At 36.1% G+C, this 27,608-nt stretch overlaps 2 protein-coding genes across 3 annotated transcripts in view; one reads left to right on the top strand and one right to left on the bottom strand.

Moving 5' to 3' along the window:
• LOC129275282 (NADH-ubiquinone oxidoreductase 75 kDa subunit, mitochondrial-like) overlaps window positions 1-18,731 on the top strand; it is a 25,933-nt gene extending 7,202 nt beyond the window's left edge. Inside the window, exons 2-18 of the mRNA XM_064108998.1 lie at window positions 1,705-1,871; window positions 2,332-2,439; window positions 2,948-3,106; window positions 4,391-4,533; window positions 5,526-5,589; window positions 6,119-6,173; window positions 7,083-7,249; window positions 7,734-7,883; window positions 8,530-8,589; window positions 9,162-9,247; window positions 10,023-10,218; window positions 10,594-10,818; window positions 11,409-11,562; window positions 12,274-12,385; window positions 12,759-12,822; window positions 16,363-16,497; window positions 17,567-18,731. Of these exons, the coding sequence (XP_063965068.1) occupies window positions 1,710-1,871; window positions 2,332-2,439; window positions 2,948-3,106; window positions 4,391-4,533; window positions 5,526-5,589; window positions 6,119-6,173; window positions 7,083-7,249; window positions 7,734-7,883; window positions 8,530-8,589; window positions 9,162-9,247; window positions 10,023-10,218; window positions 10,594-10,818; window positions 11,409-11,562; window positions 12,274-12,385; window positions 12,759-12,822; window positions 16,363-16,497; window positions 17,567-17,710 (2,184 nt within the window). The 5' untranslated portion in view covers window positions 1,705-1,709 and the 3' untranslated portion in view covers window positions 17,711-18,731. The remainder of the gene's footprint in view (window positions 1-1,704; window positions 1,872-2,331; window positions 2,440-2,947; window positions 3,107-4,390; window positions 4,534-5,525; window positions 5,590-6,118; window positions 6,174-7,082; window positions 7,250-7,733; window positions 7,884-8,529; window positions 8,590-9,161; window positions 9,248-10,022; window positions 10,219-10,593; window positions 10,819-11,408; window positions 11,563-12,273; window positions 12,386-12,758; window positions 12,823-16,362; window positions 16,498-17,566) is intronic.
• Window positions 17,912-27,608, bottom strand: part of LOC129275283 (potassium/sodium hyperpolarization-activated cyclic nucleotide-gated channel 4-like) — a 24,450-nt gene continuing 14,753 nt past the window's right edge. For both annotated transcript variants that reach the window (XM_054912086.2, XM_064108999.1), the window contains exons 6-12: window positions 26,456-26,605; window positions 25,861-26,079; window positions 25,087-25,233; window positions 22,556-22,796; window positions 21,718-21,813; window positions 19,901-20,006; window positions 17,912-19,238 (exon numbers count right to left, since the gene is read on the bottom strand). In XM_054912086.2, coding sequence (XP_054768061.2) covers window positions 19,088-19,238; window positions 19,901-20,006; window positions 21,718-21,813; window positions 22,556-22,796; window positions 25,087-25,233; window positions 25,861-26,079; window positions 26,456-26,605 — 1,110 coding nt within the window. In that variant the 3' untranslated portion in view covers window positions 17,912-19,087. The remainder of the gene's footprint in view (window positions 19,239-19,900; window positions 20,007-21,717; window positions 21,814-22,555; window positions 22,797-25,086; window positions 25,234-25,860; window positions 26,080-26,455; window positions 26,606-27,608) is intronic.

The raw sequence follows: 27,608 nt of genomic DNA, 5'->3' as shown, positions 1-27,608 counted from the left end.
TGCGACAAGCATTTATCATTTTGAATCATGAGATTCACCTTTAAAATATGATGAAAAAGTATCGTTAAGACTGAATTAAGAAAAAAAGAAGCTCACGTTTCACGCTTGCATTTTGATCTGTTAGCTTATGATAATAATGGTGACTTCATTAATATATTTTAGCGGACATGTCCACTTTTTGGTGCTTCAAGAAAAATAAACACAACACACAAATAATAATAGAAAACGAACAAGAATACAATAGATAGTTACCTATCCCACTCATGAATTCTTATTCAACAGTCCCCAAAACGTCTTTTTTTCGTGTTAGCTTATTTCATATATATATATATATGTCTCCTCATTATGGTTATAAAAAGTGCTCAGAATGTTTTATTTTCAAGTCCTTGTATCATCAGAATTTTCAGCTCGGGCAGCTCTATCGCATTTTGATTACTATCCTGTTGTTCTATTTACTTGAACAAAATATTTAAAATGTCCAGCTTTTAGAACAGATATCAAAAAAAGGTATTCACCTTTGATCATAGATGAGGAAGAAGAAAAAAGTGAAAAAAAATAGGAAACAAACTAACGAATTAATGTGACACAATTTTTCTTCATTTCAAGGCGACTCTTTACATTTCATCATCGCTGATGGCACTACAATCGAAAATACCGCTTGACAGCAAAAAAAAAAAAAAAAAAAACAGAAACAGGAAAATAATGCTGAGCGTCTAAAATGCAGCTAGCAGTACAAGCTGCAGATCGTAAACAAACGTCTTGTGAATAATATCGCGCGCCCTCTTTAGGCAAAAGTTGATATCCACGATCATACTGCGGCATCTACGTGAAGATCACAAGAAAATGCTTTTATTTGATTAAAAAACACACCAAAGAGAAGTCAAGAAACGATCCATATGGTTCGGTAAGTGTCATAGCACAATTAGAAACATTATTTTAAAAGGAATGGCATAGTTATTTTAGTAAAAAGTGTGTGAAAGATTCGCGTGCACCATGTGCATATGAATCTTTCGCACGCGAGATGCATTGATCCCATGAGTGGACTGCTCTTGACTCCATCACAATCGATCGTACCCCGCAGGCCTTGCCCGCGTCCCGGGTCTAGGCCGACGGCAGGGTCGGCCGTATCGAAAACATTCACATGCATAACAACACGGTCGTGTGTTGCTGCCCTCTACGTTTAAAGATGTAACAGCATGATATTCCGGTCTTGAAATCCAAAATGGCGGATAGGCTAAAGTCGTTGACTGGTCGAAACGATGTCCAAAAACCCCAAAAATTATCGTTAAAATTTCATCAAAACAAAAAATAGTGCTAATAATGTGAAAGGTAAAGATGTATTTATGTCAAATGTGTTTGTCAAAATATTTTGTGTACCCGCATAGATCCGATTAGAGCAGATTCTATTTCTACTGCGTTGTTGGTACAGTGGCAGATACAAATTTTGACCAGCGCGAGTGATAATTATATTGCTACTGAATGGTAAACGGAATTGCCAATTTTCCGTGTACACAAAGTCTATGGGGAAACGGAATTTCCGTTTTCTGACATGCTGAAATGGAATTTACGATTTTCTGAAACGGAAAAGGCAAATTTTTGAAACAGAAAATCACTGTTCCTACAATGCGCCTTGGAATAGAATATTTCTAGACAGATGGTGCTATATAAATGCCTATTATTATTATTATTATCCTTTTTCTGCAGTCACCATGTTGAGGGCGCCAGCATCAAGAGCATGGACGGCAACCAGGCAGTTGCTGCAGCCCACATCCTCTAGGATGCTCTCGACGACCTCTCCAGCTCCAGAGAAGATCGAGGTCTTTGTCGATGATCAGAGTGTGATGGTGGAACCTGGAACCACGGTGCTTCAGGTAAGGTCTGGTTTCATAAACCTTGTTATTAATTCCAACTTTCAGGCTTTTGTTATCAGCTACTGAAATCATAAATTTTGATTGGCTGAGGGCGATTTGTCTTTGAAGTTTGTTTTTTTCTTATTGAAAATGAGTTTCGTGAACAGTTCTCATCATTTAAAAAAAAATGAATATTTTATTACATCAGGGTGGAATCCTGCTCTGAAAAATTATTTTAAATATTGCCTTCAATTTTGGAGTTATATTCTGTTAATATTACAACATTTTTGTATTAGTCATTTTTTAGATCAGTTTTGAATCAGTCTGATATTTCATTATCACAATACAAATACTCTGATTTGTAACCTTTTCAGTTGAACAGTTTCTGTAATTTAAAAGGGATTGGTATTCTTACAACATTATCTGTCTCCTATGTTTAAAACATCTTCTTTAATTTCATCCTTTGTAATTATCCCTGCAGGCTTGTGCCGAGGTTGGAGTTGAAATTCCCAGATTCTGCTATCATGAAAGGTTATCTGTTGCTGGAAATTGTCGCATGTGTCTTGTAGAAGTTGAAAAATCAGCAAAGGTAAAAATTCTTTCTTCAATTTTTTTAAACAAAAGTAGCATTCACTTTTCATTATTGTACATTCATGTTAGAAAAATTAGATATTGAATTAATCTTGAATATTAGGCCTGAACTCAAATGGTGATTTTGAAACATAGGGTTGAAAACATGCTGTTATTTGCTGTATGCATATTTCAGGCAGTTAATACACTTTTGGAGTGTCAAAGTGAGGGGTCAAGAGGTCATATAGGTCATTTCAAAAGAGAGAGATTTCAACTTTCATAAAAAATATGATTTGTAGTAAAACTTTTAGGGAAATGTTTTGGAGCAAATAAGGAAAGACAATGAACTAGATCATCCTCACTCACATAACTAAGTATAAGTTCTAATTCACAAAGTTGAATTTCTGTTCTCTGACATGAGTTGATCTTTTATCACATCTACTATTTCTGATATATTGTATCATGTTCCGAGACAGTATGATATATTTGATTGTGGAATTGACTCCGTGATTTGTCTTTGATTGTAGCCTGTTGCTGCGTGTGCAATGCCAGTCATGAAGGGATGGCGTATCAAGACAGACTCTGAACTGACCAGGAAAGCTCGGGAAGGTGTGATGGAGTTCCTCCTTGTCAACCATCCCCTAGACTGCCCCATCTGTGATCAGGGAGGAGAGTGTGATCTACAGGTAAGATATTGTCTCTGGCCCGCAGAGTTAAGAGCTTTGGAGTAACTAATAGTTTCACTAACAGATGTTATCAAGCTCCTCCAAATCCTTGTAACTCATCAGATTAGCTGAGAACAAATTAGTTATTGAAAATCACTGACAATTTTTTTCATGAAACACTTGTCTGGTTTCTCAATTTTTAAGTAATTTTTTGTAATATTTGTTTTGTATGTGTTACCTGAATTACATTGGCCCGTATTCTGAACTCGGGTCTAATTCAAACTCTGGTCTAAAATTTAGGTTTAAGTTTGCATAGGTTTTTGTATCAGAAATCTCTAACAGAACAGGTTCAATTTACTACCTCCTTTCTTACTTGAATAATTCATATAGTTGTCTTAGAGTTTTAACTTAAATACTTTCATTAATTATTAAAGGTCCTATGACACAAAAACCATCTTATTTTGGATATATATCTATTTTTGGGTAGTTTTACTTGAAAAATATGAATTTGCCATCGGTTTCTGTGTACGACGAACCGGTGTTGAGTTATTCCATGGAAATGAACTTCAACTGGAACGCCCACTAAAATTTTCGAAAAAAGTCGGCCGATCGACCTGTCAATCATCGTTGCGTCATCGAAAGAAAGCTTTCTCAGCTGTGCAGCCGGACCCCTAGTTATTGCACATGTGAATCCACACGTGCAACCACAATAGGCACTTCACGCACCAAACGTCAGCAACACTCAGCAGATTCTTCCCCTGACGTCATAATTGTCACGTGATATACGAAACCAAATCGGGCTGAATTTTTTGTGGGCGTGGCGAATTTGGCTCAATTTTCAATATAAAACTGCCTTTGAACCTGATGTGGGATGTTTTTCGGATAAAATTTTGATGGAATCGTTATTAGTAACCACTAAGCTAACGAATAAATCAGCATCTTTGCTGTATTACATAGGACCTTTAAAGCTTTGGAGAAGAGCACAGTAAACATATGAAATATAGGATGTAAACAAACTTTTGACATTTTTGGCTTCTGATAATTTTAGGACAGAGATTGTCTAAGTTAAACCAGGCATCAGAACAGGATAGTATGTTTAGTCAATTCAAGACATCTGCTTATCAGGAGGAAGGAGGGTAACTCACAACCAGCTTTGATTTCAGCAAATAATTTTGTATTTTATTCAAAATTTTGATCAGCTGTTACTAGGGAGTCACCCCTGCTTGAGTAATTGATTAGTTCTTTTGCATATCTGCAATTTCTAGTTTTTCAAATGTTTTCTTCCTCTTAATCCCTCATTTTCAGGACCAGTCCATGGCCTTTGGTAGTGACAGGAGTCGTTTTGTAGACAACCAATTCTCAGGGAAGAGGGCCGTGGAAGATAAGAATGTTGGACCGCTCATCAAGACCATCATGACCCGATGTATTCATTGCACAAGATGTATCAGGTGAGTAGAAAACCCTTTGCAATCAAACAAAACTTCATTTTCAAGCAATCAGTAACATGCATTCGTAGACTTGCGCTTGCTTTTTGAGTTGCATTTAAATGCAACGGACCCTTGTTGTATTATTCACAATCTTGTGAGATGGGGCCCATTATTATTTTTTCAACATTATGTACATTTTATACTCTGTGTAGTCGGAGAACAAAATCATAATTTGAGGATTAACCTTGACATCCCAATGGCCTTTTGGTAATCTTTTACATCCTCCTCTTGTCATCTTTATTATTTATTTTATAGTGTCATGTATAATATATGATGTATTATGTAATTTGTACTTAATTGTAAATTTGATCTTTCAAATATTTTGATGTGTTTTTAAAGTGATGTGAATAACATTGAATTGAATGAGGTTTTAACCAATTGCACACAGTTACAGGGTCACCCATGCAGACATGCCAACCATTCCCTTTTTTGAGTATTTGTTTATTTTTTGCTATGAATACGCCAATACTTATTTTGTATGATTTGTTACTTTTAAAAAATTTCTGATCATCATACACAGCACGCAACACTTACTCCGGTCCGAGACCGGTAAAAATCACTGTCGGGCCAGTAGCTTGTTGCATGAAAAGAACATGTAAATTCTTGCCTACGAGTACATGTTTAAAAGGGTGAATTATCAAGTTTTCAAGTAGAGTCATTTCACATGTTTTTTCACCGATCTCGCTACAACAGGCTGGCGAATATTACGTTGAGACAAATTTTCTAAATTACCCTTTTTTGTCAAAAAATACTTTTTTCCTTCTAAGAATACTTTATGTTGTTGTAGAAGGTTGGCAGAGCTGTATGGGTGGAAAGCTCTTGGAAATTGAATTCAGCTGTCAACGTATAGCTTGTACTTTACAGTCCTTTACATGTTAAATTGTGAGTGCTCCGAGCAGTTTGCTAAGTAGAGGCTTTGTATGGTGTAAAGTTTTGGGTTCTTTCTCTTTTAGATTTGCTAGTGAAGTAGCAGGAGTAGATGACTTGGGTACTACAGGCAGAGGAGGGGATATGCAGGTGAATATTCATGACATTTATGAATTTCGTAGAAGAAATGATTCTGTAAATCCCTTAGGCTTTATACTGAACCCAGAGGGCGCTATTCATGATTCTGTTTGTAAAGTTACTCATGACTTCCCAATTACAAGCCAAATTTAAGATTCCAAACCATCTTTAATTGTGTGAGATATATTTTGGTCCGCATTATTGTTTGCAACTAAACATTGTACTTCATGTATTTTGGTGTTGTTGCTACCATGGATTTGGTTGATATAAAATATAGCTGTATATAATATTTTAAGAAAATGATCTCAATCAGTACTACATACTCCAGCCATTAGTTGAACTTGACAAGAACAGCTTTGTGGAACACCCAGGTTATTCTTGAATGAGTGTCCCATTGTCAAAGATATTTGTGGTTGCTTTTGATCTCTATACAACTAATCATGAAGTTACCTGAAGTATTAGAAAAAAAATAGTTAGGAAAATTTGAATGAAAGGTGCATTTGTATCATTATCACACTTGTATTTTCTTTCTATTTCACAGGTTGGAACATATATTGAGAAAATGTTTGCCTCAGAACTATCTGGAAACGTCATAGGTATGTATGTCAATAAACATATCTTATTATTGTACTTTGGGCTTGGATCCAATATTAGTAATCTTCATATCTTGGATTGAGTCCTTATTTTCATTATTTCATTCTACAACGGTATACCATGACATTTTACATTTGATAGTAATGAAACACTTTTGAGATGAAAAATCAGGAATTTGAAGCTAAAACTGAACTTCAATGATTTTTTGTTTGTTTCGACTCTTTTCCTAACTGATCTTGATGAGACACATGACCAAGCAAGATATAGGCATATCTTTCAAATAATTTTTATGCATTTTTATACCAGTAAAGTGAATGTTAATATTCTATCATACTCATTCCCTGCAAGGTATCAGGCTTAACATGTACATTTATGACATCAAAGCTAAGTTTGAGTTCAGGTATAGAAATCTAATTTCAATAGAAAATGGGTGGAACCAAAGTGTTTATCATACTCCAGAATGCTTATTTAGAACAATAAAGTTTAATTGATATAATTCAGTCTTGCTCGAAATTATTTTCATTTTGTTACCACATGCTTTTCCTGGTGAAGCTAACACAGGAAACAACATGTGGGATCACGTTGTAAATGGACAGGCATTTAGTAATTTCGTATTTTTCTAATCTTAATTTGCTTATTACTCTGTAATAACATATTTTCCTTAAAAAGTTGTTTGGCAGATTTCATAAAGAAAAAAAATTATGTTTAAGTTCTGTTCAATTTTGTTAACATGTTATTTTCTAGTACCAGAGTTTATCTTAAGATTTCAGCCTCATAATGTTGACAGTCTTGTGAATTCCATTTCTGACATCACTTTACTCTTTACTTTTACTCTGTAGCTTGATACCTTGATGTTGCTTACTGAAATTTATGATTGATTTTTTTATTTTATTTCTCATCTCCATTGGCAGATTTGTGTCCTGTGGGGGCACTAACATCCAAGCCCTATGCCTTCACTGCCCGTCCCTGGGAGACCAGGAAGATAGAGTCAGTTGATGTATTGGATGCAGTCGGTAGCAACATCGTTGTCAACACAAGAGCAGGAGAGGTCATGAGGATTCTACCAAGGATGAATGAGGTAAAGGACAAGCTAGGTCAAAGGTCAATTAGTTTAATCAAGGTTGTGTTAATAAGTATGATGAGAATGTAGGTAGGTAGGCATGTCTTTGTCACTAGTACTGAAATCATCTGGATGGGATGGTTCTACTTAAAATAATTGCAGTAAATAAAGTCAAACTAGGTCAAAGGTCATTTGAGGTCACCTCTTGTAATCTTGTATGAGATTTATGTCATCTTCATTTCGCAAATAGCAACATTGTCAACACCAAAGCATAAGTGGTAAGAATTCTACTAAGGATGAATGGGGTGAAGGTCAACCTAGGTCAGGGGTCATCTAAGGTCAATTAATATAATCTTTAAAAAACTTTAGGGTGTGTTTAGTTTGGCAAGGTGCAAATTATGACAGTCGTCAGCACCCTTCCATATAAAAATAAAATCTTACATGAACATATTAAACCCTTTTCATTCTAAAGAATTTTGAGCCTTTGTGGTTTTTTTTGCAGGAAATCAATGAGGAATGGCTTTCTGATAAGAGTCGCTTTGCTTACGATGGTCTGAAGAGGCAGAGATTGACTGTGCCGATGGTTAAGAATGAAGAAGGCAACCTCACACCCACCGACTGGGAAGAAGCTCTCACAAGGGTTGCATCTCAGGTAATTCTTTTGGTCATTATTGTGATATCAGGTACCTGTTTCATAAAATTTGTAATGATGTAACAAACAAAATTGCAATAACTGTTTAAAGCTACTGAAATCATTCAATTTGATGGGTTGATAATAAACTATAATAAAACTATAATAAACTATTTTTTTTTGTAATAGAATTTGTGCATGAGTTCTTATAAAAAGTATTTATGAAATGGGATCCAGGTTATATCCAGAAATGTGCTCGGTTTGTATACACAGTCAATGTAAGGCAAACAATTACTGCGAAGACAGGTGATATATATTTTTTTTCGTCACAAGGCAGCAATAACTGTGGATGAATCTAATTCTTTGAAAAGAAGTTGACGCAGGATATAACTTCCTACCAGAGTTGTGCAGAAAAACTTGTAACACTACTCATCACAATGGTGTCTTGCTGAGAGGCTTTGGAATTTCTGCACACAGGAAAGCATGTATGGGACTACATATGAAAGTTTGTTGTTTCCTTACAAATATTAGGACATTTGACAAGCATCATTTGTAATTGACCATGTTTTTAAATATATTCTATGAAATATGAAAAGTATTCAACAACTCAGAATAGTTGCTCCCATCTTTCTTACACCTGTACTCTCTTTGATATATCCTCTTGCAGCTTTCAGAAGTTGAAGGAAATCAAATTGCAGCAATTGCTGGTGGTCTTGTAGATGCAGAGGTAAGATGAATCCCATGGCCCGTATTCTGACATCAGGTTTAACTTAGACCATGGTCTAACTATGTGCTAAAATTATGGGAAGCCAAAAGTGTCAATTTTTTTTTATTAAGTTGTATGTTTCTTATGTTTACTGTGCTCTTTCCTGATTCATCGATGGTGAAGACAATCATCTATTTATACTTCCTAGACAATTATGAATGATTTGAGAGCCGAATGAGCTGAAATATGATATCTCTACCGTTAGTGATTTATGTAACAATTGGCTATCCATACTTAAACCACAATTTTAAACCTGAGTTTAAGTTAAACCTGACTTCAGAATACGGGCCATTGTCTTTTAAATTTGTGCTACCTGCTAAATGTTTGCACCCATTGGAACGTTAAAAGCTTATAGCAGTTTCATTTTGCAGGATACAGGAGCATACATAAAAATACATTGCTCAAGTGTACAGGTGTCATGGTCGGGATCTAGTCAGGTATTTAGACTGAGTAGTCTCAGAGCCGCAGCACTTCCAATCATGGAAAGATGGTTAAAATACCACCCCTTTTGCTTGATATTTTGTCTCCTCCAGGCTTTGGTATCACTGAAGGATCTCTTTAATGGACTAGGATCAGAGGGACTATGCACAGAAGAAACCTTCCCTATGGATGCCGCAGGGTAGGTGGAATTCATATCCAAAGATCTCTATAGCTATCCTCGAACCTTGGAATAGTAATCCCTTTCAGCAGCTTCAAAGCTATCCGGGATGAAAACATTCTGTGTATCAGTGCGGGGTGCCATGGTGAAGTAATTTGAAATTTCACTTATATACATTAAAAGTGAATGTGCACAGTGCAAGTAAAAACTGCCTCTTGGTTTACAGCATAAGAGACCCAACAGGAGGCTGCATCAGTTATTGATATAAATATTTTGGTCAGATGCTGTCAAGAGGACGGTCATTCCAATGTCAGTATACTGGGGCCTGTTTCATTATGGCAATTGCCATGGTAACAGGGCTCAACAGCCAATCACAACCAAGGTTTCCATGACACTAATGGTAAAGTAACCAAAGTGGTAATTCTTTGTAACCTGGGCCCCTGGTATGAAACTCAATATAAAGTCATGTACACCATTTCGGAATGTAATTTTCACTCGATAATAAACAAGTAATCGTTTTCATTAGTTTTCTCTTTATGTGCAAAATATTTGCTTTCTTGTCTAAGATGTTCATTTAAGTTGTGCACCAACATTATTGCAGATTGATTTCAATAGCTATTTGAGAGATGTGTGTATGAGATTTATGAAGTTATACTTGTTTAAGTCAACAGTAAAGTTTTATTGAATTTAATATAAAGTTATATGACATGTCTGAGATAAATGGGAGCATGCTCAAATTCTAAGAATGATCTGTATAGTTTACTCTGTAATTGATGTTTCCGACTTTGGTGTTTAGAACGGATCTTCGATCAAACTACCTGCTGAACACGAGTATTGCAGGAGTAGAAGAAGCAGACTTGATCTTGCTAGTGGGAACCAACCCCCGCTACGAGGCACCTTTGTTCAACGCTCGCATCCGCAAAAGCTGGATTCACAATGACCTTCAGGTCGCATTGGTGGGCCAGCAGGTGGATCTTACTTATGACCATGAGGTACGATGATAACAAGTCTGTAGAATTTTATTGACACTTTGATCCTCTCTAAGGTTATGAAAGTACAAAGAAACTTAAAGTGTAAATGACAATACATGACTTTAATATGCAACTTGTACTCATACACAGATAGAAGTTTCATAACATAAACATAATACTAGCAGATGATATATAATGTAGAAAGTGTACTGTAATATGATTTGCAAGCAAGAAAAATAGACATGAGATGTACAAGTATGTGTACATCGATCTCTTCATTGTATTCAAAGAGATGCTCAAGGCATCCTATTTTGCTGTATTTTGAGAAAATTGTACAATAATAAAGGAAAGCAAATGTAGCTAAATCATAATAATGTTTAATTTTACACCTTGCAGCACATTGGAGATTCCACAGCCATCCTGAAGCAGCTTGCCGATGGCTCACACCCCTTCTCAAAGACCCTTAAGGCTGCCAAGAATCCCATGATCGTTGTCGGTAGCGGTGCCTTCCAGCGATCCGACGGTGCTGCCATCCACGCCGCCGTTACGTCCCTTGCCCAGGCTGTCAGAGCCAGCAGTGGTGCTCCTCAGGACTGGAGGGTGCTCAATGTTCTGCAGAGGGTAGGTGTCTTCAGTTACAGGATCTAGTTCTAGGTGTCCAATGTGGTGTATTTACTTAGGCTCTGTATTTGTAGGGTCAAGTGTCATGTTAATATTTTGAGGGGTTGATGCTCCAAAATATGACCGTTTTCCTGTGTATTTTCAATGTTATGAAATCAATCTTCAAATCAATTGTATGATTACTCCTTATGCTTTGTGTCACAGGTTTCATGATCATTGACAAAAAATAAACATTGAATTGTACTACTTTAAAATCTGTCAGGCCTCAAATTTTAATATTTTTAGGGCAAGACCACTTTTCCAAAGGGCATAATTATTTTATAGTACAGCACACTCCACAGATGGGGGAAAAATTGAAAAAGGCATCAAAATATAAGGCCAGTGAAAGGGATAGAATTAGGCCATCAGCTTTGTATACAGGTTGTAAGCCAGATAGCTGCACTAGATTCATTTGTATGATCATATCATTAAGCTATGTTTTAGAGTGCCGGGATTACTGAAAAAATTGCTAATCTCACTTAAAGTTTACATTACATTGAACTGTAATGTTTTGAATTATTATTCTTTCTTTTCATCTGGTGTCCTTGCAGGTTGCAAGTCAGGTAGCTGCCCTAGACCTTGGTTACCAAGCTGGCGTGGATCACATCAGGGAGACCAAGCCCAAGGTTCTGTTCCTTCTAGGAGCCGATGAGGGAACCATCACAAGGGATGATCTCCCACAGGATTGCTTCATAGTCTACCAAGGTAAGCACTTCCAAACTGTTCTTACTTCAAGAAACATTTAAGGAAGGTGTTTTGCAAAAGTGACTGAAAGTCGCACTTAATTCTTGGTTGCGTGCAGTATATAACACATCACAGCATTGGAATAATCATGGTCAGAGGGCATACGCTACTACATATTAATCATAGAGATTGCACATTTTAAGTTCTACATTTTAAGTCACATTTAATTCTTTGTGAAACACCTCCAGGTGTGGCAACAAACTGCAATAAATTGACCACCTAAATGTTTGTATGAATACATATTACTTTTTTTGTGCCAAATAATTTTGCAAGAAAATGAGTATTGCACAGCAATTTGCAAAACTTGTCAGTAGACTTGTCTCTGTCTAAATGATCAATTATACACTTCATCATGTGTGCTTTTCCATGTTAACGATGTCCAGTGTACTGGGAATGGCAGCTATTTTTTATAATTTCACAATATTTGGCTTAAAGATGTAGATCTATCCATAATATTATTAAAAAAAAAAAATTCTGGTTTTGGAAATCATTGGGTTAAGTTTTGCTTCAAGATAATAAGCACCATTACAGACAAAATTATTTGAAAACCTCACTGGCATTATACTGTGTACCTCAAATGCTCCAGTGTTGTTGATTCTATATGAATAATGAAGTTTTATTATTTGACACTTCAACTATCACACACATTCATATCTTTCACTTTGTTTACAGGTCACCATGGTGATGCTGGTGCTACAATGGCTGATGTCGTTCTACCCGGTGCTGCATACACTGAAAAGACTGCTACTTATGTCAACACAGAGGGACGTGCTCAACAAACAAGGTTAGTATACAAGATGATATTTGAACATTATTATGATGATGTGGATGGTATGATTCTATTGAATCTATGACCAGTAGGTCTGATTGACAGTTCATCAAACTCCACATTGTCTAGCTTCATTTAAAAACAAATTCTGTGATTAATTTGCTCTAGGCTAATGGAATGCCAATGTTTCATAGTAGTATCGTAAATTCTGGCTGTAAACAATTTCTATGAAACACAGCCCACGTCATGAAGTGATGTCACTGATTTTTTTTTCTTATAACTGTAATTAATGACTGAAATTACATTTGTCTGTTACTGAGCGAGAAATGCTCTTCTTGTTTGGTTTTAATTGATATCTTATCAATGTGATCTTTTTTTTAACCAACAGACTAGCCGTGTCTCCACCAGGATTTGCACGAGAGGACTGGAAGATTATCAGAGCTCTATCAGAGGTAAATTAAACCATCAATGAGTTTGCACATTGTTGGGGTTGTGGGTCGACCACTTTTTTTCTAAGACATACAAAGTAGCAGAAAGTAAGAATTGAAAAATTAATGAATATTTCACTGGATGATGAATCCCAAATGCATTGAAGAATTAAGGATTTGTAAGTGAGAAACCCTGTTAATTACTCTGTGGTTGTCCAATCTCTCAGGATCAATGCATTAGAGTAACATCACAGTTTGAGTGCATGTGTTGTGAAATGGTCAAATTGTTTGTACATTCCTTTGGAAGTTCCTCTCTGGGAGATTTATTGTAGGTCCTGGGGGGTGTTTCACAGAGATTTAAGTATGACTTGGAGTCGCACTTGATATGCAATGTGTAATCTTATTGATCAATACGCAGTAGTGCACGTCCTCTACCAATGCGGTCATGCCTTCTATACCGGACACAACCAGGCATTTAACCCTATCTAGGCCGGGGGGGGGGGGGGCCTCCAAGGCCCTCCCCCTCAACGATTCGCGCAATATCTTTTTGCAGCAAAAATTTTTTTTATCGTGCCGCTTGCAGAGCTGCCAACCATTACGTTTTTGCTGTAATCATTACGTTTTTTCATTCAAATTACGGCATTATGGTTTTTCTTTTCAAATTACGTTTTTTGACAATTTTGATAATGTGTGTACATAATTGTATGTATGTGGAGTGCGTGTTGAGCCCGAGATGAGCCTGGTACTTGCGCGTGCGTAGCCGCCCGCCGGCCGGTTTTCCAACACACTTTAATAATTTGATAGCGTGCACGTACATATACGTTAGTTGAATATGCGAGCGGCATGCATGGTACGAATCGCGATGTATAGCGACTGGTAAATACGTCTGTAAGGATGATGACGTCATCCAAGATGGCACCTTACGATGACAAACGAAAGGATCGAGGATGATTATGTTTTGATCATCATTTGAAAGGAAATAACAGTAACTGCGGTCTAAGGTACGATATGTCTGAATTTTATATATTTTATCTTAAATTTGCATGTAATTTCTTTCCTATAAAGTGATGTTTTATGTACAAAAAAACGATCCGGATCGGATTTCCGCCGAATGTTAGATCTAACGTTACTGCTTATACGTTGTCTTTACGCACGGGCCAACACTCTTCAGGTGAGTGGAGCCAACGTTTGTTCTTGCAGCGCAGAGCGAGGATCGGAGTACGATGAATTGGGTAGGGTAATTCCCCAAATGTAGTAAGAGAAGAGTCCATTTGTAATGGAGGGGGATTTGGAGGTTTGAGGGAAATTATTATTCAATTTGCAAAATTTTACAAAAATACTCATCATATATATTCAAGATTGAATCATCAAAAGATATTTTTCATATACTTTAACATTGATTGTAGTGATAAAGAAATGACATTTTGAGGCTATTTTCTTGAATTGATTAATATCAATTCCCTTCGGATAATGGTACTGTCTGGTTAATTTTCATCAACTCGTATCAAACAAATACGATGAATTCGGCTTTGAAAAGACCTGGAAAGCTCTTCATTGTCCCCTGAAGTAATAATTCTGGGTGATATTCAACATTTATTGATAGTTTCACATGATTTATACTAGAGAGATGTCCTACTGCCTTTGGAATTCATTAAAAAAGTCGGCACTTTAGCATTCAGTTTAGCAGGAATGGGAAGATTTCTTCCCCGGTTCTGGCGGCCTAGATGTCTGCTCTATAGTGCTGTCACTGCTGGGGATGATTGAGTGTGCGTGCAGTGTGATTGAGGCTGAGCTGTGCACATCGTGAAGTGATTTACGATGGGACTTTTGTGGAATGATTTCAACTTCTCATCTATAGATCTATTTGAATTTTGGATTAGATTGATTTATGAATAATTTTTTTATATTTGTGGAATGTTACATGTACACTTCCATTTTATGACACTTTAATTTTAAAGGGTACTGTTTGGCAAAAACAATGTTACTTGGGAAGAGAAGTCTGAATTGATGTCAACTTTTTATTTTATTTCTCTTAGTCTACAATTTGGTAGTTTTGTCAGGAAACTCAACATAAAACAATGAATTATTTTAGAAGTGGAAAGGAAGCCCCAGAAAAACGGAGCCCTAAATATGTTCACCAGAACTGATTTTGGTGCCCCTGAAAGGATTTTTTCTCGACAGATCTTCACTTTGATAAGTGCCGGAGTAGGTTGCACTACAAAATGAAAGGCCTACTTGTCATTTTTAGAAAAATTTGCCTAGGTGCCCATTTGACTAGAATAAAAGTGGCCGTCATGCCCTTTAGAATGGCCTTGATACCCCTTGAAATTTTGGGGCATCCAAGGCCACTTTGCCGGTTGCCCCAAGCTGAAAGTGCCCTTTTAAAAATGGCCTTGCCCCTCTCAATTCTTAATTCAAGCCCTGCTACTGACTTAATTAAAGTTAGTAGATTATATCAAAGGGCCCAAGACTAAGGGTCCAATTTGTAACACTCCGTAACTTAGCCCAGACTAGGCCTAGAGATTAACTTTTTTTAAATTGTTCACTGCATACATACTTTTTGCATTGGATGTTTGTCGCGTGTGGTTTTAAGGTTCGTTTTAACACATTTCTTTTTTTTGTTGGAAATTCCTTTTTTTGGCCATAATGATTCCTTTTTTTGCTTGCACAAGGTTGGCAGCTCTGCGCTTGCTGACTTTTTACTTTCAAGTCTTGCGCAACATATTGTAATTGCATGTCAGACCAAAAATTGCTTTAAAAAACATGATTTTATGTACAAAGTCAATGCAAATTGTGTTTTTTAACCAAAAATCTTAAATGTATTATTCTTTTTAGTTTTGGATTTGTTTTATGCCGTTTATGATCTCAAAAGAGTCCCCGACAAAGTTCATCATAACATAAGAAATTGCAAACATAAGAAATTGCAAAAACAATATAATATTGCTTTTTTCACATTCATTTGCTAAGAACACCAGAAAGAGTTTCTATAGGGACTTAGAGGAAAAAGTATGATTTCGCATAAATGAGCATAATCACTTAATAGCGATTTGCATGAAGTAAATTACCATACAATACAATTTTGTAGATTATGCCCCAGAACACCAGAACAACCTGCGTGCCAACTTTCGGCACGATCGCGCGATCGACGGCCATATGAACTCCCAAAATACCCCGATGGGGTTAAGTGCGGCTTTAAGTCATACTCAAATCTTTGTGAAATACTCCCCAGTCCCAGGGAGTGTCGATTAAAGATTATGAATATAATGTACCAAAGAATCAATATATCACCAAAGTGATCAGAAATTTATTTTGCTGTGAATCATATGGATGTATGGGACTACACAATTGTTCACTCACCTCAGCTGGGTATTTTAATCATATTATGAATGTTAGTGTGTCTGGAAAGCATTCCTTTTATATTTCAGACCTTTGTACCATAATATTCTTTAAACATGAAAACAACTATATCACTCACAGATTGTTTTCACCTTTCCCACATCAGAAGGTTCTCTTTATTGAGCCGAGTAATCATTTCACATTTTTCTGGTACTGTATTGTCTTCAGGTCGCTGGAAATCAACTTGGGTATGATGACATTGATGGAGTAAGGCAGAGGTTAGCTGAGGTCTCACCAAACCTTGTACGCTATGGAGACTTAGAGGAGGCCAACTTCTTTGAACAATCTAGTGTGCTTGGCAAGGTAGGATTTTTATATCTTTGATTGAATTAACAAAGGAAGTTTAAACCAGAGAGGGAGTTTTAAAAAGAAATGAGGTAAAATAGTCCATATGTACATATAAATGAGATATAAAATTTAATCAGATTCAATGTTGGAAGAGGGTAAATCTAGGGAGAGTTTTAACATCACTGGGGTCCATGTGTTTTGACTTGGTCCTGAAATTCAAAGATTATTTAATGGTTCTATAGCTAAATCCATTCACTCTACCACCACTTGGTTTACAACTGAATTGTGTTCATTGTCATTTTTTGGACATTTAATTTCTGAATATCACGCCATTGGTACGAGTTATTCTAGTATGAAGGTGATGGTGAATATTAAAGGTCAAGTCCACCCCCCAAAAATGATGACCTGAATAAATAAAGAAAAATCAAACTAGCAAAACGCTAAAAATTTAATCAAAATCGGATGTAAAATAAGAAAGTTATGACATTTTAGTTATATGCACATCTCAGTGACATGCAAATGAGACAGTCGATGAAGTCTATCACTCACTATTCCTTTTGTTTTTTATTGTTTGAATATTTTTTTTACAAATTTGACGAAAAGGACCAACTTGATTGAACCATATCGTATTAAAACAATGCCAATTCCACATGTTCAGGGAGGAATTAATCTTTCTTTCACTTGATATTATGGAGAAATTCATATAATAAAATACAAAAGAAATAGTGAGTGAATGACATCATCAGTCTCCTCATTTGCATACTGACCAGGATGTGCATATAACTATTTTGCGAAATTAAGCGAAATTTTAAAATGTCATAACTTTCTTATTCTACATCCGATTTTGATGAAATTTTCAATATTATGCTAGTTGGATTTTCCTCTTTTTAAAATCAACTTTTTGTTGGGGTGGACTTGTCCTTTAATGTTATATCAAAGGTTGGGGTTTGAAGCATGAGCTTGTTCTTATTCCTCGTCCTGATGAAACAAATGTTCATTTATATTGCTCTTTGTTCCCCCCAAATCCCTTGGTTCTTTACTTAAGTCCCACATTATCGTTTTTGCGTTTCTTTTATTCCCACAGACGGTAAGCACCAAACTATCAGAACAAGCACTGCAGGTCAAGCAAACAACACTGGACAAATTCTACATGACAGACTCCATCAGCAGGGCTTCCCAGACCATGGCCAAGTGTGTGCAAGCTGCGTCCCATGCACAGGATAAATAGCGCCCTCGTGCTTTAGAATTGTTATATTTATAATGCAACATGTATGTACAGAGAAGTTATTGAATGGTTGCTTACAGGGATGAGGTAAGAAGCATGGGCTTGTTCTTCAAATCCTTGGTTCTAATGTTACGAGGACACTTGCACGATTTGGGGGCGTGATTAATTTACGACTAGCGTGCGCGTAGTTTGTGGACAATTGTCGTGAACAACTTTGTTGGGCCAAATCGTGCCATGGTACGGATAGTTCATAATTGTTCAGCTAAAAAACATATACATGCACGGTTTGGCTATAACAAACTTCTGATATCATGACCCAAATAAACTAGTTGGGACTAATCACTGACGCACTTTGCATCGTCATGAATTTGCATGATCAAATTGTGTCAATGCAGGAACCAAACATGCAAGTGTCAGCAGCAATACTTTTTTGACAACCTATAGAAATTTGCTACAGTAAGCATGCATTTGAATTGGATGGCTACAAAATAATACCCGAAACAGGTTCATGAAATATAGCCCCAGAGCTCAAGCTTTGTTGGCCGTTTGTCTACTGTTACGTAGAAGACTCCAGTATTATTTTGCATTACATAACAAATTGCGAATATGAAAGCAGAGATAAGACATATCTGCCCAATGCATCATTCACTTAAAACGTTTTCATATTTCCATTGAATTATAATAATGGTGTATAATCTCAAACCATTCAACAAGAAATAAACTCTGTGTAGAATCATAGAATTGAGGTTTAAGGTTCATAATATAACCTATAAATTTATTGGAGCATTTTATTCTGGTAATCAACACTGATGAAGCCAGGGTTTGTTTGAACATCTGTAAATAATGATATAATTGTACAAAAAAAGAAATGTCTGAAAACTTTGCAGTGAGCTGACATTTCAGTCTCTGCATTATGTATTGGATAGTCTGAAGAGAGGCTATGCTAAATTGTGCATTCAAAAACTAAAGTATACTGGATGGATTGTGTCTCTGAATCTAATAAAAGTTTCTAAATGATACTATATATTGCACTGTTCATTATTTTTGTTCGAGTACTATCAATCTGAACTGAGACATTATGCATGAAGTATGATGATTACCGATGCTTGATAACAAGCTTGAAATTGCCCTTCCTGACACACTTAATCCAGTTTACAAAATATCTTTTCCATATTCTTCAAAATATTGAAACTTTTGTTTCAATCTGTTTATCTTAGCAGAACCCCATATGATGCCAATGTATCTCTGGGAAGATGTTTTATTTTCCCCATTATCTTATATTTCATCATTAATAAGGTGAATTAATCTGCTCAATCCTCCCCCCAAATATTACATTACACAGTTCTTTAAGGGCATCTGGGGTGATAGAAATTTATATTTTTATAGTTTCTGGGCAAAGTTCTCTTTGAGCCAGTCATTAATCTTTTGTTTGTTGTCCTTCTTCTGAGGGGTGGCGGAGTCATTCTTCTTGGCTTTTTTGTCATTTTGACCAGCATGGTTGTTATTGTCGTTTGGTGTCTCACTCTCACTCCTGTGGATGGGAAAGTTAAGGATAAAGAACAGATTGGGAGCAAGAAATAAGAGTGAAAGAAATAATCAAGGAAAGGAGCATAGTACCTCAGTCACATTTCCCCTACAGCGGCCGCATGGTGAATCGAAAACAGCCATTAATTTTTATCCAAACCACCTATATGTAGCTGATACAAAAAATGTTAGAACGACTGTTTTGGTCTCGTCGTACTGGAAATGTGACTGAGGTATAAAGACAGATGAACAAAGAGACAGGAAAAGGCCAAAGCTCCTGATAATCTTTTTAAAAGTCTCCAAATCCTATCCGACTCTTTAAAAACACAGCTTCCGCCAGACATTTGAAGGATTTTTTTTTTGCCTTGGAATATCCAACAGATATATGGCGGCAAAAAACAAATGCTGTGGATCATTAACTAGTATTATGCGTATTAACATTGATTATGTTGTTCTTAATAAAGGAATCTTCATCATGGAATAATTAATCAACAGCAAGTTGAAGTTAAAGTCCGCTTCAACGCAAGTTAATTTCAATAAAAAAGGGAAACAAAATCAAACAAGCATAACTTTGAAAAATCCATCAAAATGTGATATTACTATATTGTGTGACTTCTTAGTTTTAATGACTAAAATTTTCAAAACAACTTTTATAACAAGTACACTTACCCTGTTGCTTCCTCGGCTACTGTATCAAGTGTAGAGTCAATGGTATTCAGCCGTTCTTGGGCAATCTCAGCCATACGAGCTCCCATCTCGGGGTATTCCTTCAAAACTAGATAAAATCAACAAAGTTTATTTTTATTTCTCAAAATTAATTATGACAATGATGATCATAGTATGAAGTAATTGTCATATTTGGGCAATTCTACACAATAATCCTTTTGTACATCCAACCTCCATATAACTCTCCAAGCTTGAACTGTTCAAGCCATGGCAATGTGAGAGTATTAAAACCTCATATATGAGCTCGAAAACAGAACAAGAAACTTCAGGAAGACCACACACATATAGGGGGTCGGTTGTACATATTTTATAAAACTGCCCATTTATTTTAAAGATTAAAAAGCATAAACATAATGAAATACGGTGAAGTGCCCCCATCCCCACGGAGGACCAGCTTGTCTTCTCTTTCGTGAGGTCTAATAAGAACAACTTGTCTACTTACAAACAATTATAGATGAAACTTGACTGGAAAAAAAGATATAATTGCAATATAAAGGGGGTATTCCGGCCAATTAGCAACAAATATGGAAGTTATTAAAGGGATACTCCGGGCTGAAGATGTTCATATCAATGAGTAAAATTCACAGAGCAAAATGCTGAAAATTTGATCAAAATCGGATAACAAATAACAAAGTTATTGAATTTTAAAGATTTGCATTATTCTGGTGAAACGGTTCCAGGCATGTCTTCATGAATATTCATTAGGTGGGCCGATGATGTGATGTCACTACATGAAATCATAATTGTTTGATTTTTTTATAAATGTGTAAGTGATGTGTCTCTATTATGAGGAAATAGGTTGCAGAAAGAATTAACTAATGCACTTAATCATTTGTCAATCCAATTGTTTTTGTTCTTGGTAGAAAAATTTTTGAATAAACCAAATTTCATATAATAAAATACAAAAGAACAAATGGGGATATGACATCATCAGCCCACCTAATGAATATTCATGAAGACATGCCTAGAACTGTTTCACCGGAATAATGCAAATCTTTAAAATTCAATAACTTAATTATCAAATTTTCAGCAATTTGCTCTGTGAATATTACTCTATTTATTGAGATTTGAATATCTTCAGCCCGGAGCATCCCTTTAAGATGCGAGGAAAAACAAGGAATAGGAATATTAATAATTTCTGAAGGTTTCCATGGCGAGGAATAGTGTAGTAGGCTTCACATTACATGTACCGTGAAACCTACTGCACTATAATTATTAAAACACCCAGGAGCACCAGTTCAGAAAGGGGGGTGTTTAAGTAGTGAAAAGAAGGCGACAGAGGAAGAAAAGGAACGAGGTATGGGTTGTGTAATAATTCAAAACAAAACGGGCATTTTTTTAAAGGAAAAGTGAGATGAAATATAAAGTTCATTCAAGCATGGCATGAAAGAAAAGGCAAACATTTCTTGGTTTCCAGAGCAGAGGAGATGGCAACCTTAACTGTGAAATACATCCTATTTTCAAATTACTAGTAATAATTCTTACAAGTTTCAAACAGCTCTATTTTAGGGGGAAAATCCTATTAAGTGTCACTTCCCCCTTAAATAATGCTATCAATTGGCAGCTCTGCCAAAGTATATAGGAAATAGTCTCAAGATTTGAGTAAAAGGTAATATCAGAAGTGAAGAGATTTACTTGAAAGATTGTTTGGGAAATGTGTTTATTTCTGTGGGGGGGGGGGGGGGGGATTCAGTACCACCCTCCTTTGATGATTGCAGCCTATTCATTTTGCAATTCTCTCACAATTCTTGTAAACTTACCTTTGCTGAAGTCTTCTCTACAGAGGCAGAATACATCACATGTTGTGGCTGCAACGATGGAGGCTACTCGACGCTCATCAATCAACAGTGATATCTCTGTAATGAAGATCGGTTGGATGAACGAATGAAGTAGAGCAGAGAGTATGCATGTATCCATCATAAACATATTTTTTCAATTAAATCAAATATGAATTCACTTCACAACATTACTATAATACATATAAACATTAGTACAATAATAAGAAAGTTACTTTGCAGGTAGCAGCCTGAAAGGAAATAAAGCTTTAAGTGATCAACCTCAAAAGTCTTTCAAGATATTAAAAAATAATTAAATCATGTTCCTGATTAAAATGACAATATGAAAAAAACCAAATAGCTAAATGTTTGATGAGAAAATATACAATCATAAAATACCATATCATCTAGTACTTTGCAACAATAGTCATTCAAATTTTCTTAATACCATTAAACAAATATTTTTTTATTGCAAAGGGAATCAAAGTTGTTGGCAAAAGATGAAGATAAAATAATCAGTTGTATTTCTTGTTCGATGCTTTAAAAGTAAGGTAGAGTGACATTTTAAGTATGAAGGATTTCTGGAAAAAATATCTCAATGACCACCAGTCCTCACATTCACACTACATCACTCAAGTGTTAGCAAAAATCTACCATGGAATCTCATTCACCAACAATTTTTGTCAAATCCTTGAATTTGATCATTTCGTTATCTGACAAGATTAGTGTCCCAGTGCCTTATGATTAAGCTTTCATTCCTCAAGTAATATTTAGTGAAATTGAACCAAGAAAAAAAGAAAGGAAAAGATCAAATATTAATTACCGCCAAAATGATCTCCATCGCTGAGACGGTTAACCACTCGGTCGTCCACCCAGACTTCCACTGTGCCATGTTCGATGAAGTACATGGCCCCGCCCAAGCTACCTGCCTTGATTATGACGTCACCTTCAAGAAATACCTCGAAGCTCAGCTTCTCAATGACATCATAAGCGAAATCAGGGTCAGCCTCATTGAGGAAATTAACCTTTGTTATGAAGTTGTTGAAGTGGTGCTGTAAAATTTCCTGTATGATGAAAGGTTATTGTGAAGAATTAAGAAAATGTAACATTTTCATCTAATAATCATTTTTGAATAGGTCTTTTGTTAAGTGGAATGCCACTGGCAGTCTTGTCTGCATTACATAATTCAATACAGAAGCAGCGTTTAATTTGTGACATTAGAATAATCAAACATTTTCTCTTTTTCCATTTTACCCTTTGAGTATACGATGCAAGGTCATGAAGGGGGCAATGACGCTCATCTGCCTGGGAACCTAATCTTCTTTTAGACAAGCTTCATGGAATATGAAAACAAATAAGATGAATACTTTTTTCACAATTTACAGAAAAACCCCATTTATTTCATAATAGAACCCTTAGTTGAGAAAATCATATTCAATTAATATAATTAATGATATCCGATAACCATTATTATACAAGTATCAGTTAGTATATTTGATTCAATATTTTTTAAAGCAATGGACAAAATATCAACTCTTATCCAAAATGACCTTGACCCAGTAACCAAAATCATACTCGTCTAACTGTGATACATATTAACCATAAAAAAAACCTGATTGAACAAAAAGCAAATATAGCCTCTCAATGGATGATTCACTTGAATCTTTGGTTCAAATCTAATTAGCATAAATTGCTTCTTAGTTGAAAACGCAGCCCACTAGCATCACCTATTCATGCCAGCCGAAAAGAAGGCTGACATAAATAGATAATAAACAAGGCCAGCATACAGCTTAAAGGTTAGCTGGGGGTTATGGTATGTTGTAGAGTATTGTGTTGTGCATGTTTATTGTTATGCTGATGTGGTCACGTCATTATGTAATGACATCATGATCACATGACTAGTCACATATTCTGTTATATGTGTCACTGTACACTGGCCTTGCTTGCTCACTGCCTCCAGGACATGAGCAAACAAGGCCTGTCTTAAATACCCCAGCAAATGATAAGCAAACTTTTTGATGGTTAGTGAAGAAACCACCACGCCATGGTTTAACTTCCCAAATCTCATGCATAAACATGTTTTCGATAGACATCCGTAACATCATCCAATAGGCAGAGAGGAGGTGAGAATCTTTTATCATGCATTCATGAATACAAATTAGGAATTCATTACATAAATCTCTCCTCAAGTAGTCCTGAATATATAATGACCCGTTCACAAAAAGGTTTTCAAGCATCAAACCTAGAAAGGCTAAAATATGTAGGAATGCAACCATCTGGTTCTTTGAATTTCAATGGTTAGTATTCTTCCATTCAAAAGGATCTGTCTACTGAAAGAACTCAAAGCAGATGCAGAATACTGAGTATTTGTATCACCTTCAGGACTTTGTATTTTAATGATGGTTGACTCTACATCAATGAATGCAGGATCTGAGAGATAGTTGCTAGGTAAGGCAATGACCAGTTAGCTAAATGTCACATGTCATGCATCCCTTTGAGACAAAGATGAATGCATGACTCATGGCTGTTTCGAGGTTAGGTGATGGTTTATGACTCAGTTTGATGAAAACAAATTATTAACCCAGGCCAGTAACCTGAAATCATTAATTTCTGATACCAGTAACCATTACATTCATGTTTAACATAATACTGAATGATGATTTTAAAATTATGCCGAAAAATAAAAATGCTAATCCTATCCTTTTACTATTTTTCAAAAGGTAGATATCTGTTTATTGTAATAGGGACTAATATTTTCAAACTTTGAATATCGAAATCCTAACCTTGGATAAGTGTTTGATGATACCAGAATATGGTCAAAGTTTATTGACCCTAAATGACATTTGACATTAATCATGTGCCGTGCAACTCATTCAAGATGATCAGTGACACCTGATTACCCTTATGTTCAAGTTTCATGAAATAGATCCATATACTTTTTCATTTATGATGACAATTCAAAAACTTGACCTTGGTTAAGATTTCAATGTTGACGCCGGGGCCGCCGTTGGAAAAGCAGCGTGGATAGTCTCGCTCTTCTATGCAGGCGAGACAAACTGAACAAAGGCTAAGTTCAAATGATTTATTCTATTCATCTAATCATCAGTTATCAAAGTAATTTACTCAATCAATATTGATAAACCAACAAATCAATAAACACATCAATTCAATAAATTAACTAATCAAACAATCATCAATCAAAATAGTTGCTTATCAGATGCAAATATTCGTTGAGACTTGTCTTCTAATTAGAGCTAGCATTTGTGTTTATATCTATATTTGCATTTGCTCGATCGATCAGTTATGCAATAAACCAATTAATCAATCAACCAACCAATCAAGTTCATTACTCACCCTTCGTATCGGATGTGACTGTTCTTGTAGGATCGTCTTCTCATTAAAATATTTTCTTTGATATCTGTGTTCGTAATAGCTCAATACCCGACGTTGTGTCTTCATTGGAACCTTACGATATCGGAGATATTCCTTGACTTGATTCAGCTGCAAAGAGGAGGAATACATTCATAAAATATTGTGATAATATCTACCAATTTTGTGTGGTATTGTCAAGTAGCGTACAGAAAGCATGTGTGTGCAATTACTTCACTAACTTCGATTGCAAAGCGGTGGAATGCATTTTGGAAATACGGGTAAAAATGACAATGTGAACAAAGAGTCCATAGATTTTGCTTCGTCCTATGTCTTGGTGGGATATGAACATATTACATAGAAATGATAAGTTATTGGAAAAGTGTTTGATTCAGGTGAAAATGTACAATGAATCCTCTTAAATTGACAGAATATGAGACATAATTATCTGTAATGCGCTTCGCTACTTGAGAGATAAATAAGTTTGAATTTTACAGACCGGTTTTCCGATATTGAAACAAGATTCAAAATATCTCTACTTTTTAAACGAATTTATTCTTGACAACCTCATTAAAAATGTCTCGTAACTTCTATGTTCTGATTTTATGTTACGTAGACTAACGGGTTGATAATAGGTTGATGAATAAAAAAAGACCTATTAGAGGCTCTGCGCATACAAATCTTCCTTTTGTAATAATTAAACACTAAAGGATTGAGGATGAATAATAAAGGACCTATTTGGAACCCTGCGTAACGCACCCTCTCGTTGTAGAGTCGTCCAGAAGCATCCACGGCGAGGAGAAGCGATGACATGGTACCGATGAAGAGGGCATAGAATGTTGCACCGAGCATGATGCTGAACGTGGTCATCCACATCTCTGTTACGTTCATTGGCGGGAAACGACCGAACCCGATACTGATCATGTGACAGATCGCTTTAAAGAATGACCATGAGTACTGCTCAATTTTGTCCGCGTTCTGGTCACGTAATTAAAAAAAAAGAAAAGAAAAAGAAACATTTTAAACGTACTGCAATGGAAGAATATCACGGTTTCAATAATGGCATGATTTCACTGAAAAATTCTTCGGAAACAATTTTAAAAAGGCAAAATACTATGTTTTGGTTTTGAATGCTAGTATTTTATGAAGTGATGAGAGAAGAAACTGTACAAAAGGTGACCTAAGCGTAAATGTGAAAGAGTAGAGAGAATAACGTCTGATCATAATTAAAATTATAAGTGAGAAAAAAAGCTAAGCTTGCAATTACTGAAATTGTAATTTGTAGAATGTGAAACAAAATTGTCAGTGAAAATCATTATTTTCTTCATGAATTAAATACTCCTGTAGTCCTTACCTCAAGACCGTTGATAACTACCCAGCAGTCCGGTGGAAAGTTCTGGAAGAACGGGACTAGGAACTGGATACAACCGTTCCAGTGCATCAGAAGCAGCATGACAAAGACAAGATGAACGATCCTAATCACTGCAGTCTCCACGTTTAGTAGCTGTTGGAAAATTTTAGATAGAAAATTAGGGCTACTTGTCCATGAAAATCTGCATTTAAGTCGTCTTTATATGTATGTAAAGAAATTTATATATTTGACATATTCCTATAGTATGAACGCTCTAGCTACAAGATCAGGCACCAGTGCAGTAATCTATGGTACTATTCCTACTATTAAAGTCCTCAAGGTTCTTCTAGAGAAGTACAATCTTACATCTCTACTGGATCTCCTGCAGCAAGGTTGGGGTTGCTCGTATCTGACATGGAAGAAGAGAGTAACAAATGCAGTGGAAAGTAAGGCCCTTGCATCCCTCTCCGAACAAACCTTCCTTAAGTCGTCCCTTCCTCTGTTCCATGATATTGACTTCCCAATCATGTATTCCCGTCCGTCATTCACCCTGCACATCTCCGGGTAGCCATCAATATGAAAGCTCAGCTTCTTACCAGCACCTATCTCACCCAAAGTCGACTGTGCAAGATCTCCAGACTAGTTTCCGACCCAAGTTGTCCTGCTTGCCATGCACCTGCATGCGGAAACTGTCTTTCACTTTGTTAGTGAATGCATAGCCTATATACCCATCTTAGAAATAATCTTCTGAAGCATTTTCCAGAGGATGCCATTAAAGTGCTCTCAAGCTTTTCAAATACAGACTCCTATCTTCATGTTGCAAGAACCAGACTTATCCTCCTTGGTGTCATTGGCAATGTCTCGTATCAGTTTCCTGACTTTCATCCTGTTACTCTTCAATTTGTGTTTGATATACATTTCTAAAGTTAGCGCCTTGTTGATCAAGCTGTTGCAAACAGTGACAAATAGCTCATTATTTTACCATGCTGTACTGCAACTAAAGGCTTGCAGTTCTCTGGTGAACGGAGGAATTCAAGACAGAAGAAGAAAAAGGTACAAGATTGTGGAATATTGATGGGAGCGAGTTTATGTAGCCATCTCCATCAAGAAGGATGGTTCACAAATGTTCGTCTTTTCACAACCTTTAATCCAATGC

Source organism: Lytechinus pictus, chromosome 13 (genome assembly GCF_037042905.1).
Source record: "Lytechinus pictus isolate F3 Inbred chromosome 13, Lp3.0, whole genome shotgun sequence".
Taxonomy (NCBI): domain Eukaryota; kingdom Metazoa; phylum Echinodermata; class Echinoidea; order Temnopleuroida; family Toxopneustidae; genus Lytechinus; species Lytechinus pictus.
The sequence above is the reverse complement of the archived record's forward strand: the minus strand, read 5'-3'. Positions and strand labels throughout refer to the sequence as shown.